The sequence below is a fragment of the Uloborus diversus genome, unplaced genomic scaffold (genome assembly GCF_026930045.1).
Source record: "Uloborus diversus isolate 005 unplaced genomic scaffold, Udiv.v.3.1 scaffold_741, whole genome shotgun sequence".
NCBI classification, from domain to species: domain Eukaryota; kingdom Metazoa; phylum Arthropoda; class Arachnida; order Araneae; family Uloboridae; genus Uloborus; species Uloborus diversus.
In genome coordinates, this window is record NW_026558947.1 from 73,972 (window position 1) to 95,043 (window position 21,072).

A 21,072-nucleotide genomic window follows, 5' to 3' on the forward strand; every position below is an offset into this window, starting at 1 on the left:
TTTATTTTATGAATTAGGATCAAAGATTCATGATTGTTCAGAATTTTTTTTTTTTAAATTGTATATTTGAAACTAGAGCCAAATTTGTTGCGTGACATATTTGTCACGCTAGGTTAATGCGCGTACAAAATCTTTGAAATTTTTAGTACATATCAAATATTTACAATTTACGGGTTTCAAAGGATAACTTTGAACTAAGACAATAAGAAATACATTATTTATAACTTATCTACAATTTTAAAAGTCTGTTATACAAAAATCTTGTTTATTTGAGAGCAAAAAACCAGAGATAACTTCCCTTTTGGTTTCTAATATTCTGCGAAAACAAAAAAGGTATATCTTTCTTGACATGAAGCAACACATAAACAAATTTACAGCAAAAAAACAACAAATAACATTTAATACACAAAAAAAATGTAAAAAATATTTATTATTGGTGTTGAATACGTTTTTTTATTGTTTCAAATGGAAAGGTTGAAAGCAATCAACACAAAGTCCTACTTGGCACTTTGAACAAATCGTTTTTACAGCTCGAGAGCATAAAGAACCTGCACATCTACGTCTCTTATTGTTGAGAGTATTTACAACGAAATGATCAGTTCTGTCGAGACGGACCGAGTCTAGGACTCGGCCACAAGCAGATTGATCCTTCGAAGAACATGGTCTTCCAGCACCCCGAGAAGGTGTTTTATTTTGCAGCAACAAACTCTGCACAATTTCTCTTCTAAAGTTTAGTTGAGAAGTATTTTTGCCTGTCATTTTGTGCAAAGACCATGCATTTGTGAGTGCTGCATCAACAAGCCAGCTAAAAATTGCCCAGTACCACTTTTTCCCCCGTATTCCAATTCTATATCTGTTTATATTTTCATCCATTAGATCAGTTCCCCCCATAAATTTATTATATTCCCCAATCAAGCATGGCCTGTTGATATTTACATGTTTATTTAGTTGCCTGGAGTATCTTTTTACCAGACCTGTAGGATGAACTGGATGACATGTTGATGCAACACTTACAACTGCATTGTCATACCATCTCGCAACTAGAATTTCATCATCTGACTTTGAATACACAAAAGCACCCCTCGGCTTTGTTTGCAACACCTTTTTTGAAGCAAGTTTGCAATCTTTAGGAATTCGATTTTGACGTAAGGTACCAGTCCCTTCATATCCATTTGTTTTCAGAAACTGTAACAGGTTTACACCTGTGAACAAGTTGTCAAAATAAAAACGAAAATTTAAATTTTTCACGTCAGGATGAAAGTCGTTGATCATATTCAGCAACGGTGCGGCAGATTTCCCAACACTTTTTTCATATTCGGTGTTATGGCATGTATTTTTGCCTTGATAAACTTCAAAATTTACCAGATAGCCCTTCGAGGTGTTGAGGCATCACATTTTATAACCAAAACGAATGGGCTTTGTTCTAATGAACTGCTTGCATCCATGACGGCCGAAGTAAGCAATCATGGATTCATCATAACAAAGCTCTCGACAGGGAACAAAATGCTTCAAAAAATTTGCTTTCAGTAACGACATCAATGGTCGCAGTTTCCACATTTTATCTGAGGAAACCGGCTTTGAGCTGTCGGCAAAATGTAGAAATCGCATTATTACACAAAAGCGATCTCTACGCATGCAATCTGAAACCATGTAGTTTTTCATATCGTCACTGGAATCCCAGTAGTGTTTTCTACTAGGTAGGTTATTGTACCCTGACAAAATCAAAATGCCTATGAAGCATTTCAGCTCGGCAATTGTTATAGAAGGATCAGGGCAATTTATATACACAGAATACAAAAATGTTTGTTCCAAAATCAAATTGTACACTGTATTGTCAAAAAACAACTCAAATAATTCGACCGGGGAAAAATCTGCATACCGAGAAAAATTTGCTTCTGGAAAAATTGCACTGTTCTTTTTTAGGTCTGTTTCAGTCCAACGTCTGTTCACTTTAGGCTTGAATGGGACTCGTGTTTTTGTACTTGTTTCAAGTTCCTGAGCACTAGTTTCAATATTCACAAACTCATCATCGGTATCTTCTTCTTCACATGCTTCTGAAGATTTATGACGCGCTTCTACTTCAGCTAACAATAAATTTCTGGGCAAATTGTCAATTTCCCCAGCATTATCTTCTTCCCCAGAATCTTCATCAGTTAAATTTCCTGTCTGATCAGGGGGAGTTATAAAGATTTCATCAAGTTCGTTATCACTGTCTATCTGATTAAAGAGATCTAGCGCTTCTGTCAAAGAAAGGTAACTGCAAAATTCACAAAATGAATAAAATAAGTAATATTTTATTTAATCATCTAAACGGTACATCCACACGAAATATATAATATTTTAATATTACATCCCCCTAAACTATTTATTACCATATAATGCAAATAAAATTCCCAACTTTTCAAAGTAACTCTTAGTTCAAATTATCAAAAAGAGCTTTGAAGAAAAAATGTTGTCCTATTCACCTAGCGTAACAAATACGTCACGCAATTAAACTTAGTTCTTTAACACAAAAATATTCAAACATTTTGTTTAAATTATGGTTTGACTTTGTCTATTGTTTATTAAAGTAATAAATGAAATCAATTTTTTTGTTTCAAATTACTTATAAGCTTTAAAAATATGATTCTTACCTTCGACGAGCAGCCATAACGGCATTGTAAACAAACCGCTATTGTAAGCTCGTTGCCAAACTGAAAGATAAAACTTAGGGAGAAAAACTAAGGCTGAACTAAAGCAACTACATCTTACAGTAACACAAAAATCAAGAATAAAGTTCATTGGGACTCTTTTGGTTTTTCTGTAGCAATTTTAAACGAAGTCGATTCGCGTGACGCATATGTTACGCTAGGTGCAAGTGGGTTTTAATACTAAGTGAACGTTTTCTACAGAATGTGCTTGCATACCTGAACACTTAAAAAAACTTATAAAATGAGTCTACCTAACTCGTGAAGCCTTGAAAGTAAAAACACCGCCAGAAAATCCGTAAAACTGAATGTTAACGGCTATTAATAACAATGACTGAATTCCTTATTTTCTGTACAGTGGACTATCTGTTTCGCTTTTGGGCCACTGAGGATGATTAAAATATTGTAACGGTGTCATATTTTGCATATATTTGTAACTGATAAAAGCCATTGAATTTTACTCACAACTCTTTCTAGGAAGACATTCAATGATTTTTTTTTTCTACAATAAAATGTATGTGAAGAATACTATAGCATGTTTTAATTAATGTCTTGGGGTAACCAAGACTTTCAAAGGCAGCCTAATGGGATTGTATTCGAAGCATCACGTAAAAGGTTGTACCACAAGATGTGCAAGACAATCATTTGTCTCTGTATTAAGAAATTGGATGTACCGTCCATCTGATTCAACTACAGACAACGTGCCAGTGGACACGACAGAACCAAAGAATATAGTTGACTGAACCCCGATAACACCCCTCATTGCTTTTTTGTTTTTACTTGATGCTATTTTTTCTGCAAATACTCGACTTTCTGTGCTATTTACAGCCTTTTGAAGATTTGAGCCTAGAGTGTTGTGAATGCAGTTTTTTACTGTCATTTAGATAGAATTCATCCATTTAACTATCTAAAATATATGTTGCATTGAGAAGCACCCGGGCAACGCCGGGTATTAAGCTAGTGATTAAATAAATGGTTAGAAGTGGTTAGAAAAGAATGGTTTTCTAACCTCCTTTTTCTTCATTTCCAACTGTTGCCTTTACACTTTTGGGCTGTACAATAGCATTTATATGTATACATATGTATGTGTGTGTGTTCAGTAAACTCCAAAATTATCGACAGAATAGGATGGCACCAGGGTCTGCTGTGGTCGCTTTTTTGAAAAATAAAAACAATCAATTGCAAAAATAAAACGAAGTATTTTCGCTTTTTTGCTCAAACAAAAAAAAAAAAAAAAATTAATTGAAAAAAGAAACAATGTATGATCCATGAAAGAAAGCAGCATCGCGATAGTCAACTAAATATTCTTTAAATCTTAAGCCAAGATTTTTGAATTACTATTATGTTCAACAATACTTAGTCTTCCAGCATTATGACCCCCTCAATCTCTGCATTATTAGAAGAAGGGGAGTGCAACATTCTAAAAACCAAACATGTAGTTTTTTTTTTTATTTTACGTTAAAAAAATAGCTGCTGTACTTGTTTCTTTATAGATGTCACAGATGAAATTAGTGATAGCTTACCGAATGTTCATTATTGTGAACATTAGGAACAACAATGACTGAAATTGTGAATCAGAAATGTACACTAACTGAATGCATGTAGATTTGTTGAAAACAACAAATAAATCCTTTTTAAAATCAATAAAGACATTTATTAAAGCTTAAAAACTGATAACAAATTAAAAACTGGCTAAGAGCATGTAAAAATGACTGGGCCTTAGGGCAAACATTTAAACTGTCATCTGATAGACAAGTTCGAAAAATAACTGAAGAAACTTAAAACTGATTAACCACACATATCACCTCTACAACTTCATCACTTCTACCATAACCGAACAGCAGCTAAAGACAAATATGCAGGACAGCGAACCTATAATGCTACATACAACTGTTATTCAAGACAGCCATCCAAGAACGATTTCACCTACTAGCCCGCGATCCTAAATACGTGTTCCAAAGCACATATGCAAACCTGATTGGTTATTAGTGGCTGTCTTTGTTATTCAGCAAAAACACCCCCCATCTCATCCAATGAGAAGGCAGGAGCAAAAATGCCACCAAGTGGCAACTGGGGTAAGCTTGTATTTCATGTAGAGACTTGGTGAGCGTGGTATGAAGGCAGAAATGGCCAAAAAGAAGATTGAAAACATCGGCAAATAGTTGCAAGTAAAAACCCCCTATAAACTTGTATAATTTAGTACTCTAATAAACTATTATAATGTTTTAAGTAAGCAACAGTAATATACTTTAGGTAACAATAATAATTTTATTTTCAACTGGAGATTAAACACTGAGGCATTTACAAAGATATGAGAATTAACATTTTAGCATTTTGCTAAAACTTTTCCCGCAATTTTAGCATTTATGCTAAAGAACTTTTGAACACAGCTTAAACCCTCACAATAACTATGGATAAGTAAATTTGGATATAATTCGCAAAATAGGTAAAAAGCAATACTAGTGTATGCAATAGTTTAAAACAATTATAACACTCGCATACGTTTAAAATATAGCTAAAATGATAACAGTGTGCGTAAAAAATGTACATAAAAACTGAAAACAGATCACTCATTATTGCAAATGAATTACATACATACTCAAGCACATGGTACAGTTTAACTGAAACAGATCAAGTTAGATTCCACTAAAAGCATATAGGGATGAGAAGGGGAACTTTCTTTGATCAAAGACTGATGGTGCTGTCTCTTGTTTACACACGTTACTAATATAGATCTAAAAATCAAATAAGTAATGCAGATCTATAGCATTAAAGTAGTGTAGATCTAATGATCAGGTTTAAACTTCTTAGGCTCCATAACCATGGAAAGTTTGAGGTCATTGGGAGAGAGTGGAAAAAGAGAAATAGGAATATTTAAAACTTGATTTTGTACTTGTTAAGTTAAAATATTTGTATTTATCTACATTCAGTTACTCATCACCAAAATATATATATATATTTTTTCAAGTTTGAAGGGCCGCGGATAAGCCACCCGCAGATAATCTGGAGTTTTCTGTCTGCATATATGTCTGTATATATATATGTGTGTGTGTGTGCTTATATATATGCATATGTAAAATGAAACTATAGGGTAGACGGGGGGAATGCGGACACCTGAGGAAATGCCGCCACTCTTGGTATTTGAGTCAAGGAAACCAGATAGCTGGCCTGACAGCTCCTGACCTGTAGGGAACGATGCTACAACCAATGTTTCAAGTTGATAGCAGCCATTGCACATGTTGTTTTTTTCGTATAGTGTAGAACGTTGTTTTGAAGAAGTTTGATATTATTTTTCCACTTCCAATAAGCTGAGGTATATACCTTTAGATGCTACAGTGGCAGCATTTGCTATGAACCGTTAACTAGATATTTTCCTATATTTTAATCAACAATGTGAATAACTTCCGTTTGTTTTAATGTCTTTAAATCTACATTTCTTCCATCTTGTCGGATCAGGGTTATGGCGCCACCTCTCCAGCGGTGATGGCGGCATCACCTACAGAAGCTTCTTTCCACTGTATAAGTCGAAAGCAATTTTTTAAAGGAACAAAAATGCGCTATTTGTGCTGAGTAAAACGAGTTAGTTAACATAAGTTAGTCTTGACAGAAGAAACTGGTGAAGAAAATAATACTGTAAATGCAAGCAATACGTCTGAAGGTGAGTTACTGGATGTAGCAGCTTGCTCATAAAAAACCATTCTGAAAGTGCCTCAAAAAAGAAGGTAGAGGAAAGTTCTAAAAGAAAAGGCCACTCGCCAATTCTAACGGGAACCCCAATGAAGGCAGTTCTGGAAGAAACTAACTTTAAAAGAAAGGAAAAGACATTGAAAAAGAAACAAGTGGAAAGAAAATCTGCAGCAAATTTTTTGGGAATGTGTATCAAAACTGAATCCAAGGCAAAGAAAGAGAAAGCAGTGACAACAAGGCAAAAGAAAATGGATAAATCTGTTAAGAAAAGAGGCAAGCGACTTTTTCAGATGAGGAGGACATTGACGTCAAAAAGTTTTGTGACGACGACGAAAATGATGACCTTTTTGATCCAAGTGATCCAAACGTTCAACTTTGTAACATATGCAATAAATATGGAACAATTGAACTGTGATACAGATGCACTTGCTGTGGCAAGTAGGTGTATTCAGAGTCTAGCACTGCTGAAATGACTGTACACTACATTTGTGATTTTTATAAATTTTAAGAAAATCAGATGAATTCAAAATATTGTTTTTTCAATCTTATAAACTAAAAATGTCAATTGTTTTGCTTTTCAATTCCTGTATTGTAATACTAATTGTATTTAGAATTTTCAATAAATTTTCCTTCTTAGTCTTTTAGTCATATTGGCTAGTGGTGGGATTAACGCAGGTCTGTGGCGGGATTACCCCAGCTCCCTGGGTAATACCGCCACAGTGCAGAAGTTGACAAATTGGTGTCTTATGACTATTTCTTTTATAGATTTATTGATGACAAATTTTGTATACATTATTAAGATGGTGTGCAATAATCCAAAGTATTGATCTAGATCATAAATACAATTTTTGATGGTGATAAAAGTTGAAGTTCCTTAAGGTGGCGGCATTCCCCTGGTCTACCCTATAAGGTTTTTTAAAAAACATTACCACTAATTGATATTATTAATGTATAGTAATTCTGTTCTGTATTTATTTACAGTGTCAACAAGAAAAGTAACTAATAATATTTAAGTGTAATGGAAAATTAAGTTACCTTAGAGCTTACCCAAACAAAGTTAATGTTTTTGTGCAGAATACTGAACATGAGTTTTCTAGTTATATTGAATATTTTACACGGTCCCTAGTACTTTCAAATGTCTAGAATCCACTGTATGTAATGTTTAAATGACAAATATTTATCTTTGCAGTTGCACACTTTCTCATTGCATCATGTCACACATGATACTTGTTCGTCCACAACTTCCAAATTTAATAACATTGAGTGATTTAGAAGAACTTAATCCTGCATTTGAAGGCATTTCAAGGATATTTGTTGTTGCGTCACCATATAGCAGTCAAGATAATATAACAGTATTGGTTTTCCCTGATTTACAATCTGGTAAGTTTTGTTTTTGTTATAAGTACGTTAAAACAGTGCAGCTAACATTTATAAATAATAGCAATTTCTCAGTTTTAAAAAATATACAGTGAAGCACCGTTTATACGTTTTTGAAGGGACTGTTTGAAAAAAGCGTACAAATGAAAAAACGTATAACTGATACAGGTAAATGAGTATTAGACTCTGCAGGGACCGATTTGAAAAACGTATAATTGATAAAAACGTACAAAAGAGAAACATATAAATGGTGCTTCACTGTATTATCATTTTCACAACATAAGAATTCATTGAAACTTTCTTTTAGTACTGTATACTATGTAAGTAATATTCTGATTGATATAAAAATAATGTTCCACTGAATCTTTTCAATATTTAGTTTTATTCTCTTACACTTTAATTTGAAGTAATTCAAAGCAATTTAATCTTTAAATTGTAGTTAAATTAGAAGTTCTTGCTCCATTTTGAAAACTTTCTTTAACCCATGTAAGAGGGATTATATTCTGATAAAATACCGGAATTCCAGTATTTTTTCCATCTGTTACACCGGAAATCCACCATTTATCTCCCCCACCTCTGAACTTTTTTCCTTACTCCAATTTTTCAGCAGTTATGTTGATAATAATTAATACTTTTAATTGTTTTGCCCTGTTAAAATGCTGTTCTAAATTTATTTCACAGTTTTTATTGTTTTGATGACGATCTCTTTGCATCCAATATGAGAATTGAATTTCTTTTGTTTTTGATGCTTACTATGCTTTGTTAGGATGCTAATAAATGAAATTATTTTTTAGTAAAAACATAAATTAAAAACAGTCAAGGGTAATTCTGTGTTTGTTACAAGAGTCTTTGAATCGCTGATTTAATTTTATTTTTACTTAAATTATGTTGATTAGTTATTGATCATCTGTTTGTCATAGATCTTTAAAATGCAATTATAAAATAATTTCCCTTAAATTCTTTCATGTGCTGTTTTTATACCTGTAATCAGTGGCGTAGCCAGGATTTCATTTTGGAGGGAGTCCAATCAATTGCGTAGCAAGGATTTCATTTCGGGCCAGAGGGGAGGGAGTGTCTAAAGAAATTTGACAAATTAATATGGAGATCTTTTTAAAAATAAGTAAAATAGATTTTAGAGATGAAAATTTTATTTAACTATTATTAATGACAAGTAATAATTTTGAATGCATTTGAATTTAAAACAAGCAGCAAAATTTAATGCAAAGTAGAAATTTGAAAATTACAACAAAAGTAATCTTTTGTTAGACATAGCCATATTTTGAATAACTATGTCCGGAATTACATATTCATCGTCATAAAAAAACATATAATATAAAGCCTATTATAACCTACCAATTTATTTTCGCTCATTTTACTCCTCAGATATGTTTTAATTCTCTTTAAGCACAAGAAACTTCTTTCAGCAGACCACGTTGTAATAGGAAGTGTGCTTAGTATTTTTAATGAATAACAATGAGATGGAATACTTAGTTGTTCTACAAGAAGAATGAAGCCGCAAATAAGATTATCAATATCATTATCTTATTATCATGATATTATATCTTATTTTCATCATCTTATTATCATATCACCCAAAAAAAGTACCAGTGAAGCTAATCGGCTCACTAGCAGAATGGTTCCTTTGCTACAACAGGGGTGCACTGAAAGTACTTTTTTTTCCTGACATCACCGATTCTGTCTTGTTCTTGCCCATGCAGGGACTATATTCCAAGAAATTTAGGGGGAACTTAACAAAGGAGGGAACTTACAAGTGCCTTTTGTTAGATTCTAAACAGACGTATGTTTTTAGAATTTGCATCTGCGAATATTTCAAGGATACAAGGGTAACCAATGTTTTGGAGACTGGAGAGAATATTTTGCACACTAGAAAAAAATTGAGAATCATTGCAATAAAGCTCTACGCCTTAGGTCTCCCCCTCATTTCGTGTCTCCCTCCCCGTTTGGTTTATTTTACTGCTTCAATACTCATTCAAAAAAAAAAAAAAATCACATGTTGTACTGTCTGACCACGGATTGTATGAAAAGACAAACATCGTTTTTACAGCGGGAAATGGATGAATCTATTACTTTTTAGCAATACCAGCTTTTGCAGAAGCAGAGTCTCATTCAAGTGAGCGAAATACCGGCATCAAATTTTTACTTTCCCCCCTCATTCAGATAGATTCATCTTATCTGGACATTTGAAATTTCCATACAATCCGTGGTTGGACAGTACTGCAGACATGTAAAAAACAAATTTTTTCTTGTCCCATTTTTTACTTGAGTATAATGCTTATTTTCAACACAAGGCATTTTTTCTCCATCATATATTTACACTTAGTCGTTTTGGAGGGGGTCTGGACCCCTATCCCCCCCACCTTGGCTATGCCACTGCCTGTAATGCCTTTATTTTGAAAATCGTGATGTTTGCATCTGTTATAAAAATCCGGTTTTTCAGATTTTTGCTGTTTACTATACCTTGTTAAGAAATAAACAAATGAAGTTATTTTTTTAAATTAAAATCATTCAGTTGAAAATATTTCAACAAAATTCCATTTTATGTAAAGATGTCCAACGTCAAAAGGTTAAAGAATGAATAGCTAGCTGAATTTGTTTTTGTTTCAATTATTCTAAGGTTTTTAGATTATTTATAACCAAATTTTATTGAAATTGGAAATGCTAAGGTCAAGAATGTGATTTATATGATGTGGAATTGTTCACAGGCAACTAGATTCACGGTGAGGTAAGATTGCGAGGGATGGTTTTCCCCATAAATACTATTTTTAGAAAAAAAATGAAACACATCAACTTCAGTTAGTTTAGTTTTTTTCAAAATTTCAATCATTATTGGAAATAATGTAGTTTAAATTATAAATAGAAAAATATATTGTACCATGTAATGTCCAAATTATCCAATGTTTACCGATAAATTGTGCCCCATTAAAGGTAATTGCTGTTAAAAAATTATGTGTTCAATATTTTTAACTGTTACATCACTGCAAAGTTTTGTTCAAATCAGCATGTGACACTTGATTATAGTTATTTGTAAGTAGCAGCAAATATATAAAGAAATTGAACCAAATGAGGGTTACAAAAGTCAGGGGGAAAAAACAAATTCAGTTTAATTTTTCACTGTGTTCTCTTTCTGTTTTTAAAAACTTTTTTGTTTCTATGTTGTGTATTAATTGATATATATATATATATTATTTATTTTTCAGCTAATACGGCCCTAGCTAAGAAAAGATTTGTTCTAGATGGCCAGAACTATACACTTAGTGCAGCTTTTATTACAGATAACTGGGCTACTCCTAATACTGTTCTATTAAAAGATGTTATTATTATTACTGATATACCATTTGGAGTGCTTCATCCTTCTGAAGAGATAGTTTTTGGCAAATTTCCAAAAGACGTTCAAGAATCTCTCTCTAAAGTAAGTCTATTTTGATGTAGTGTATGTACAGTCCTTGGTTATAATGACATCAGAGGGTCTGTGATATGTGTGGGCCTAAACAAAGGTGATATTACAAAGCTCGTTGATTTTTGAGTTGCTAATCAAATTACATGCCCTAATACAAATCGTTTAAAGTTATTTCCAATGTAAAAATTATTTATTACTTTCTCTGGTTTTATAAATTTTTTATCTTCTATTTTTAATGTGTTCACAGCTTCAGTAGTCATTAATTATACTTTCATTTCAAAACATTCATTATATTTTCGATTTTGTGACTATATTTCATTGTATAATTGATCTTGGGGTTTGTTATTTTTTTCTTTACTTTTCTGAGTTTTTATTTAAAATACAAAACCTGAAAATACTCTCAAAAAAATTTTTTTTGACATATTTCTGATTTTCAGCGTGTGAAATATGATTACAATTAAGTTGAAAATATCTCTGGTTAGAAATATTTGCTAGTATTTTCACTTCCTTTTACAAAAAAAAAGGAAGTGTTGTACTCACAAAAAAATTTTCACTCAAAAATCGACCTTAATTTCCATTTTACTCACCCCCAAATGAATGATGAGATCTTTTTTCGACTCGACTACACTTGGATAAGTGCCTACAAACGTATAGACACACGAAATATCCATTTTGACGATTCCCGAGTTAATTACGACTTTTCTCGTAATTAACTCGTATGTGCATAAGTGTGTATGTATGTCGCATAACTCAAGAGCGTTATGTCCTAGAAAGTTGAAATTTGGTACGTAGACTCCTAGTGGGGTCTAGTTGTACACCTCCCCTTTGGGTTGCATTTGGGTATTTCTAAAGAGTTCTTTTGCCCCTTTTTGGGGGGAAATCATTGTTAATTTCGATTTAAACTCAAGTTGTGTTATAATTTGGCAGACACTTGGCAATATATATCACCAATCTTTTGGTCGACAAGTTTTGTCGACAAATTCGCGACAAATTTGACGTTTTTTTTAAATTTGATTTCAGTTTGGCCACTGTTGGTGATATTTAGAGAGTAAACTATTGAATCACATTAAAATTGGCAGTAATGGGGAAATGACATTAAATTGGGGTAAAAGGAAGTCATGTGATGCACACATCAACTCGTTTTATTATTATTATTTTCATAGATGAACTTTTATTAAAAAATACATTTGTTAATCTTGATAACAAAATTAAACTTATTCTGAAATTCTACTTTTTTTCTTTTTCATTATTTCTGATTCAGCATAAAGTGTGTCCCAAAAGTTTAGAGACAACAAGGTTTTAATGTTTTACAAGTTAAAAACAGAAGTAACAAATTCAAAGCAATTTAGACTCATAAAAAATATTATTACAATGTTAACACTTTATACAAATTACATTAAATATTTACAGACTTTATGATAAAATTTTAAACTTAAATTTTACTGTCCCAAAAGTTTATGGACAAATCATTGTTTTTCATCAATGTTCAAATTTTTAAGCCATTTTTCCTAATAACTTAAAAAACTCGATCAGGCATACTTAAAACAAGAGTTTGAAGAACTGCTGGCTTTAATGCAGCCTAAGATCTTGAACTATTGCGACTACTTCCCATTAGCATATACATCTTGAGCTAATATTCCCCAGAGGTTCTCTATTGGGTTTAGGTCAGGACTTAAGGCTGGCCAATCTATAAGGTTTCTTGTTTTTTTCGAAACTGTTTCATTGTAGATTTAGGCACATGAATAAAGCAGTTGTCTTGTTGATATAACCATTGATTTCCACCAAGTAATTTTTCAAATGGAAGTAACTGTTCTGCAAGCGTTTTCTGATAATCTTCGGAACATTTAGGACCTTTCAAGAAAGATATATTGGTTATTCCATTGAAAGAGAATGCTCCCCACACCATGAGTGAGCCTGCTCCTTGTTGTCTGCTGAAAAAAGTTTGGGGTTCCTTGCAAATATCGTGCCAGGAATGCACCCAACCATCAGGACCATCTAGATTGAATTTCTTTTCATCACTTAAAAGAATACTTAATCATTCATTTGTCCAATTCATGCGATTTTTGGCCCACTGAACACGAGCCTCTTTATGTGCTTTTATAAACTTCTGTGAACAAGGTATTTTCCAATAAACAAGAAATGCACTTGCCTGCGGTCGTCAATGTACTGTTGATTTTGACACTGGAAAGCTTACTTCTTAACAAATTGACCATGTTGACAGGTTGTGAGTTGAAACTAATCTCACTATCTCTCTGTCTTGTTGTTTAGTTGCTTTCTTTGGTCTTCCAGAACGAAAGTTTGCTTCAAAACAATTATCTTTTGACAAAATTTGATAAATACCAACCCTATTATGTCCAATTTTGCTTGCAATGTTCATCACTTTCCATCCACACCCCTTCAAGTGATAGATTTGCAAAATTTCCTTTTTAGAGAACTGCACATTGTGGGACATCTTGGCAATCGTTCAGAAACGGAAACACAGGTTCGTTTTCATGTCAGAAAACGTTTGCGTTACAAGTAAATGACCTTGTCGTATGCAAATTTTGAGTATCAATATTAAAATCAGGTTTTAACATCGATTGTCCATATATTTTTGGAACAGTATTTTTTTGTTTATATTTTTGAAAATTAGATCAAAGAAAGTTCTTTGAGCGTTTTATCATTTTTATGTCATCATTCGTTATTTTTCATAGCTTATTTCATCTCGCTTACTCGTGTAGTTAGCTTGTGGTTTCAATAAATTGATTGTCTATAAACTTTTGGGACACACTTTACATATATGCATTCACATTATAATAGATTTTTTAGCATTGAATATATTTTCTTTTTAGGTTTTTTTTCATGAAGAGAAAAATTTAGCTGTGCTTACATTAAGTAATACAAAAAGTTTGAGCTCTGTAATCAAGTTAAATAATATAACTTTTGAGAAAAAAGTGTCAATGATTCTTCCTGCTCATTTAATAGTTGAATTGCCATCAGTAAGTATGCTTTCAATGTATTCAAATTCTTCCTTTTAGGAAAGCTAGCTTTCCCTCTTAAGCTTTGGTTGCATGTATATAATGTATCAAAAAGATATTATTCTGAATATCTCTTTTGCCACATACATAACGCAAGGAATCAATACTAAGTCTCACAACCATAGGCGGATTTATGGGGGGGCAGAGGGAAGCAATGCCCCCCCAGTTTTGGGAGGACTTTAGTAAAAACACATCTTCTAAAAATTCAAAAAAAAAATATTTTTTTCTTTTTTGAATATTTTAGAAGGATATGGGTAAATTTCTAAGGGGGGGGGGGCATAGGAACAATACCCCTCAGTTTTGGGAAGACTTTATATAGTAGCAACATATCTTCCAAAATCTTAAAACAAAAAAATCATGACTTTTTCTTTTTTGAATAGTTTAATGAAAATGAAGAGAAAAGCGAATGTCCTTTTCTGATGGGAGAAAAGAAAAGGAAAAAAAACGAACATTAAATACAAATAAAACAGCTGTCACTGGGGTGCTTAAAACGTGTCTAAATTCACTATTTTGGACTGAAAACCATTTGGGCAAGTATATGAATGAAAATATAGGCTAAACGAGCTTTACATTAAGCTGCAACACTTATAATAATTGACGATTATTTTGACAAATTAGAACTTAAAGCAAAGGGGGGAAAACTCCTGCCGCCCCCATTCTCGCTAACCGAACGATCTACTCGTTATGATTTGTGTCCACATTTCAAGTATATTTGTGCATAATATTTATGTTCTTAGTAGATTAATTGATCCTTTAAGAAATTCTAAAAAGCATAGTTTTTTTCCTTCTCCTCTCTTTTTTAAAAGAGAGAGAGAATAAATAGTATCGCAAACTCTGAATAAATTTTAGTTATCTGAGTGTTCTGATTAAATGAATCTTTTTTTACTTGGAGGGAGAGTACAATTTTACTTACTTTATAAATACTGTTTAAAAAGTAAGGTTAGTCATAATCATCTAAGTCTAAGTGAGTCAGTCCTTTCCATTATTGAAATCTAAATAATTGAGTCATCAAAAGTTTTGGAAAATTTTACTGAAATTTTATAAAAGTCTATAAAAACCTAACAAAGATTGATAAAATCATAAAAATCCTTTAACCGTAAAAATTGACGAATTTTCGTAAAAATTACAAAAAATCAAGCAAAAGTTTGCAGGTAAGAGTGAATTACAAACAGGGCCAAATTTGCCTATAAGATAAACAAGCTATTGCTTAGTGCTCCTGCTTTGAAGTGAGTCCCTAACTCCCAAAAAAAAATTCATGATTCGTTCCTTAAAAAATAGAAATTGCTTGAAAAAACTAATTTCATTTTTAAGTGCGTGAAAACCTTAAATAATTTAAAGAGTGTGACTACAAACCTTAAATTTTAAAATGTCTAACAAATGGTAGAGGGGGAGGAATGCCAAAATATGTCAAATTCAGCTTTTTGCCACATCCTGTATTAAAAATGTAAAAATCATGGTTCTCACGTTTGTAACATTATTTGAAATAAATTTTTGTGACTCATATGTTTCGTATCTTGCTAGTTATTCAATCCCGAATGCAGTAATTTTGAAATTCTTTTGTATTGATTGCTTTTATCTTACTTCTTCTGCATATTGTCTATCTGTTTAGCACGGAAAAAAATACACAATACACTAATTCTATTTCTTTTCGTTTTCTGCCCCACTTGCAACTGAAGAAAAGTTGCTGTCATGAGAAATCTAAGGTTACTTTTCTCTTTTAAATTTAAAATAACTATTTCTCAAAGTTAAAACAGGACTGTAAAAATTTACAATCAAGTACTAAAATATCAGAGACTGGAAAGTACAAATGAAGTGCGTTAAATAATTTTATTTATTTTACTTATTCTAGAGTCATTGAAAATAATTAGATAAGACTTTGAAAATCCTAAGCAAAATGGGCTCCAATTACTTCTACAGCAGATTGTTAATCTTTTTAGCCAGGAAAAAAATGATACACTACCTCTATTCCTTTTCGTTTTCTGCACTCTACTTATAATTAAAAAAAGGTTGTTGTAATGAGAAATCTATAGTTTATTTTTTCTTTCAAACTTAAAATGGCTGTTTCTTACAAAGTTTGAACTAAACTGTATAACTATATAATCTAGTTATCAATTTCTATGTCTATCCAATTAACCTCTAAAAGGCTTCAAAATGCAGAATTTTATATCCATTTTACAAAATTTCCTGCGGAGGAGAAACCCCCGGCCCCCTGAAATTAGAGATATTCTATTTCCCACTTAAAAGGGAGCCCTGCATCATTCTCTTGATACCAGCTCCCTCTCTTAAGGTCAATTAAAAAAGGACAGCATGAAAACACACATTAATGAAAACGACACATAAAAAAGTAAAGCATGGACTTATGCATCACAGGAAGAAGACAAAAACATGAGAGTGGGGAGGGGGGCAATAAAAATGTTGCTATAAAAAAAAAATCCTGCCCCCCCAGGAACTCAGTCCTAAATCCGCCTATGCTCACAACCATTATGAGTACTTAATTTGTAGAATAAATAAAAATGCTAATGATCTAAATGTGCGTTGTTTTATGTATGAATTCTAAATATATGCAATTAGTAGCAATATTCTAGTTATTGTTAGTGTGGCAGGGCTAATCAAAATGTCGGGAGGGAGGGGGGCTAGGTCAAACTCTTTTCTGGGGCCTCTCCCCTCCGTAATCAATTTTGGCAGTTTTAGCCTCTTGGAGACCCTATAAAGTGGGGGGCTTTAGGTCACAGCCTAATTGGCCTATTCAGTAATTAGGTCCCGACGTACAGGATGTTGCACCTTTTTTTTTTTAAATGAAATTTCTAACTTAAATAGATAACTGCTTAATCACTCAAATATTCAGCTCAGTCATGACGTCACAAGCCTGAAAAAGTGGAAAAATAATAATAAAATAAAATAATGATATTTGGCAGCAGAACTGTCATATTTGGAATTCTTTTTATAAAGAGAAAATGCTGTGCTTGCTGTATCTCCCATAATGTACCAAGAGAGAGAAGGCAGGACATTCAACCACAGTTCTCTACAGCTTTGGCACAGTACCAAAATCTCAATTTTTTTCGACCAGATTTGCAACCTGTCATGACTGAGCTGAATATTTGAGTGGTTGAGCAGTAATCGATTGTAAACAATAAATTAATCAAAGAATGGAAAAAAAAGAGAGGTTATAAACAACCAAAATCTTAAGTGCTGCAAGCAGGACTGAAATTACAGTAGAAGCTCTTTAATTAGAACAGGTTGAACGAGGAGAGTTCCAACTATTAAATTGTTCACATTATAGAAAATGTTATGCTTTTCAGATGTTCTGCACATAACAACATTACTAGAACATTGCTAAATGGATCATAAGTGTTACAGAAAAGAGATAATGGCTTTGCAGTGTAAAATATTGTTGTTTTTTTAATTAATAGCAAGCATAGAATATAAACAGTATTACAGTGCAGTAGAAAAAAAGTATCAATGAACATACACTACAGTACTGTACTCGGCATAATTTGCTTATTAGTCAAAGTTTTTTAAGGTAAAAAAGGATTTTTTCCAAATTAATGATGAAGTGTTTTTTTTTTTTTTTAAATCTAAGTGTCAAATTTGTTTCAAGGTCATCAACTGTGGTAAGCAGCATTTAGATTGCAGATCAAAGAAGTCTGTTCTTTATCACTGCTGTCTTCAAATTCATTTTCATCGGGGACAGTGAAAAGAATCTTATCTTTGCCATAAATTTGAGGTTGTGTATCATTCCTGTCATTGTTGATCCATTCCATTGCGTCAGTTATGTGACACTGCTCAAACTCAGGATTAGCCTGACAGAATCGGACAATTTCTTTCGCCTTGAAGATGGTACAGATTCTTCATGATCTTTATAGCTGTGGCAAATTCATAAGAAAAGACATTTACTTTTAACACTCTCCCTGAGCAATACGTGAAATTAATTTTATTTAGTTGCAGTGCATGTAGTTTGTCTCAGTGGCCTTCGGATTACGAGGGTTCAGATTTAAGAGGTTCTAACATATTATAAGCAGTTGCTTAGAAACATCCACTCATCGGGAGGCTCTGTGAAAAGAAATCCATAATTTTCAATGAAAATATATGCAATATTTCATTTTTATTTTAAATTTTTCAATTCAGTTTTTTTTCTCATGTACTTTTAAATTTATTATACGTGAAAAAAAAAGTTTTTGAAAGAAGCTATAGTGGCATTCTTATAACCAGTTACCATAGTTAGAGAAACTGGTTTAAATACTGGGCAGGTCCCCTTGAAGAGTGAGCATTGCACCACTATTAATAGGTCCTGGTCATTGCTTTTGTATGCGAAATAATCTAAATGTGGTATGCATAGATTTATTAAAGACTAATAGCATTTTATAAACAGACTATGTAACGATATTCATTGTTTTTTTGTAGGTCCATGAAGATATATCTGCTAGTCGTTTTATAGATAACGAAGTAAGTAAACTGTATTCAACCTTCCCTTTATAAATACTTCAAAGTAATTTTCAATGTTTAAGTTTTTTGAAATCGTATCATATTTTTTCAGGAGTTACGTTATTCTCTACGCTCCCTAGAAAAACATGCACCTTGGGTTCAACATGTTTATATTATTACCAATGGACAAATACCATATTGGCTAAATTTAGACAATCCATGGATTACTATTGTTACTCATGAAGTAAGATATTCTGATTGCATGTATCAGATTTTGAAAATGTATGGTCGGAAAAGCCTTTTTGTTAGTCTTGTGTGTTATATTTACAAATGTTAAAATTAAATATTTTACCGTTCTGTGTACTGAGTTCATTCAAACTTTCTTCAATTCTTTGTATCTTTTCCTTACTTGTTCTTGTCTACTTGTTTAATTTCAAATGAATGCATTGTCTTGCTGTAAATGTGAAGCTTAAGAACTGTTATACTTAGGAGTTTTTTTCTTTTTGAAAGTTTGACTACTGTTACTTCAGTTTCCTGTTTTACTTTTTTTTTTTAAATTGAAAGTATTCCTAAGATTTATATTCCTAAGATTCTTTAAAATTATTTGTGCATATATTTCAGTTTTTAAGCCGATTCCTATTTGTATGTTATTTTTTCTGTAGTTCTTAAAGCTTCTGTACTTCTTCTGTGTTTCTCAAGCTGTTTAACTTTGCAAACTCCTTAAAAGCCAAAAACCTGCATGAAAAAACTTACAACCCATTAGGCAAATTATTTTATGAGCTATTTATCAAAACTTTGTTACTAACATGGTATATCTTATTGTGAAGAAAAAATATCAAGCCCCAATTGTTGAACCAAACCAATAAACGTTGCTGGTTGACCAGTGGCGTAAGAAAGAGGATGGTTCCTGGGATCTTGGGTCTATACCCCTCCCTTGGTATACGCCCAAAATGTCGCGGCCAAAATGTTGCGGGACAAAATGTCGCGGCCAAAATGTCGCCGGTCCAAAATGTCGCCAGTCCAAAATGTCGCCGGCCCAAAATGTCACCGATCCACAATGTCGCCGGCCCGAAATGTCGCCGGTCCAAAATGTCGCCAGCCCAAAATGTCGCCAGTCCAAAATGTCGCCGGTCCAAAATGTCGCCGACCTAAAATTCACTAGTTCAATTTGTACGAAAAATTTAAATGTACGTCGATGCTTTCCAGCATAAAAGTTGCGAAAGAATATTAATTGCCTTTCAAAGTAAGTTCCTTCAAAAATTCCAAACGTTTTCTCCTGTCTTAATTCGTAAACATCAGATTAATTCCAGAAAATTAATAGTTTTTAGAAAAACATACGTTTTTCTGTATACTATTACAAACTAAACATGTGAAAGGCTACTGCAACGGAATTCTCTTTCTCGTTTAATCTGATTAATAATAATACTCAAGATGTAGCGTAAATGATCAAGATGTAACGCAAGGATTCAGACAAAAAATTGGTATGGAAGTAAAACTAAACTGTTCTAAATGCGAATGAAAGAATAGTGAGGCGCAATGTGAATATGGAAAGAGAATAGGCGGTTTGTATTTTTTGGCGTAATGAAGTAAAAACAAATAACTCCTTCACTCTAGCATATTATTACGGTAGCGACAGGTCAGTCATTTAGGGGATCAGGTGGAATGGCCCTCGACTTCGATTTTTTTTTTGTATACAAGTGGAAGTGGTTTTTATAGCAATCCTATGAAATTTGCATTGGTTATACATACGCCCGTTATCCTCCCTCTCCCCTTTCACTGGAAAAATTCGAAATCACGGGCCAGGGTGGAAATAAAGTAGAAAAGTATCTTAATGAAATTTATTTTTCTCATAGATTTATTAACATTACCCTAAGAACTGTAAAAAAAACTACGTTTTCAGTGAGATATACGTTGGTTAAAGTAAGATCAAAACTGTTCTGAGACTTTTTCTGGAAATGAAACTGAAGAAGTTTAACAAGACTGCTCGAGACCTTCCTCTGAGAGGACATTTGCATGTCCTTTGCGACCGTTATTTTGGGACAGCAAAACAAATGTTTAACAGAAATGACAGATTATTGCCGTGGGAACTCCCATCTCTTATGAGTAAAATTCTGAAATTACGTCGAAATGTTCACCGTCAAATCTTTTGAAATCAATGAAACCCGTAACTGCTAAAACAGGTGTCTTTCACTCAGATTTTTGAAAAACGACTCTACGCGATGACAAATATTTTCAATTCTCAACATTCATGAAATTTATATTTTCGATAGAACATCAAGGGACAATTTCAGAACAGTTATTTTATTGAAGGCTTTCAAGAGGATACCTTCATGCATGCGAAGTAGCGCTTGTCAGCTAATCACATTTTCCAATTTCAAATAGAAAAGAAAAAATTTCATAATGTAGGGTGAAATAACTGATATCAATGAGATTATTCAGATCAATTTTGACCTAGACTTATTTT

At 32.7% G+C, this 21,072-nt stretch overlaps 1 protein-coding gene across 1 annotated transcript in view; it reads left to right on the forward strand.

Moving 5' to 3' along the window:
* LOC129233805 (N-acetylglucosamine-1-phosphotransferase subunits alpha/beta-like) overlaps positions 1–18,852 on the forward strand; it is a gene marked incomplete at its 3' end in the record, with an annotated part of 32,680 nt that extends 13,828 nt beyond the window's left edge. Inside the window, exons 4-8 of the mRNA XM_054867779.1 lie at positions 7,564–7,754; positions 10,970–11,181; positions 14,001–14,147; positions 18,588–18,629; positions 18,721–18,852. Coding sequence (XP_054723754.1) covers positions 7,564–7,754; positions 10,970–11,181; positions 14,001–14,147; positions 18,588–18,629; positions 18,721–18,852 — 724 coding nt within the window. The remainder of the gene's footprint in view (positions 1–7,563; positions 7,755–10,969; positions 11,182–14,000; positions 14,148–18,587; positions 18,630–18,720) is intronic.
* Positions 18,853–21,072: the final 2,220 nt, after the last annotated feature.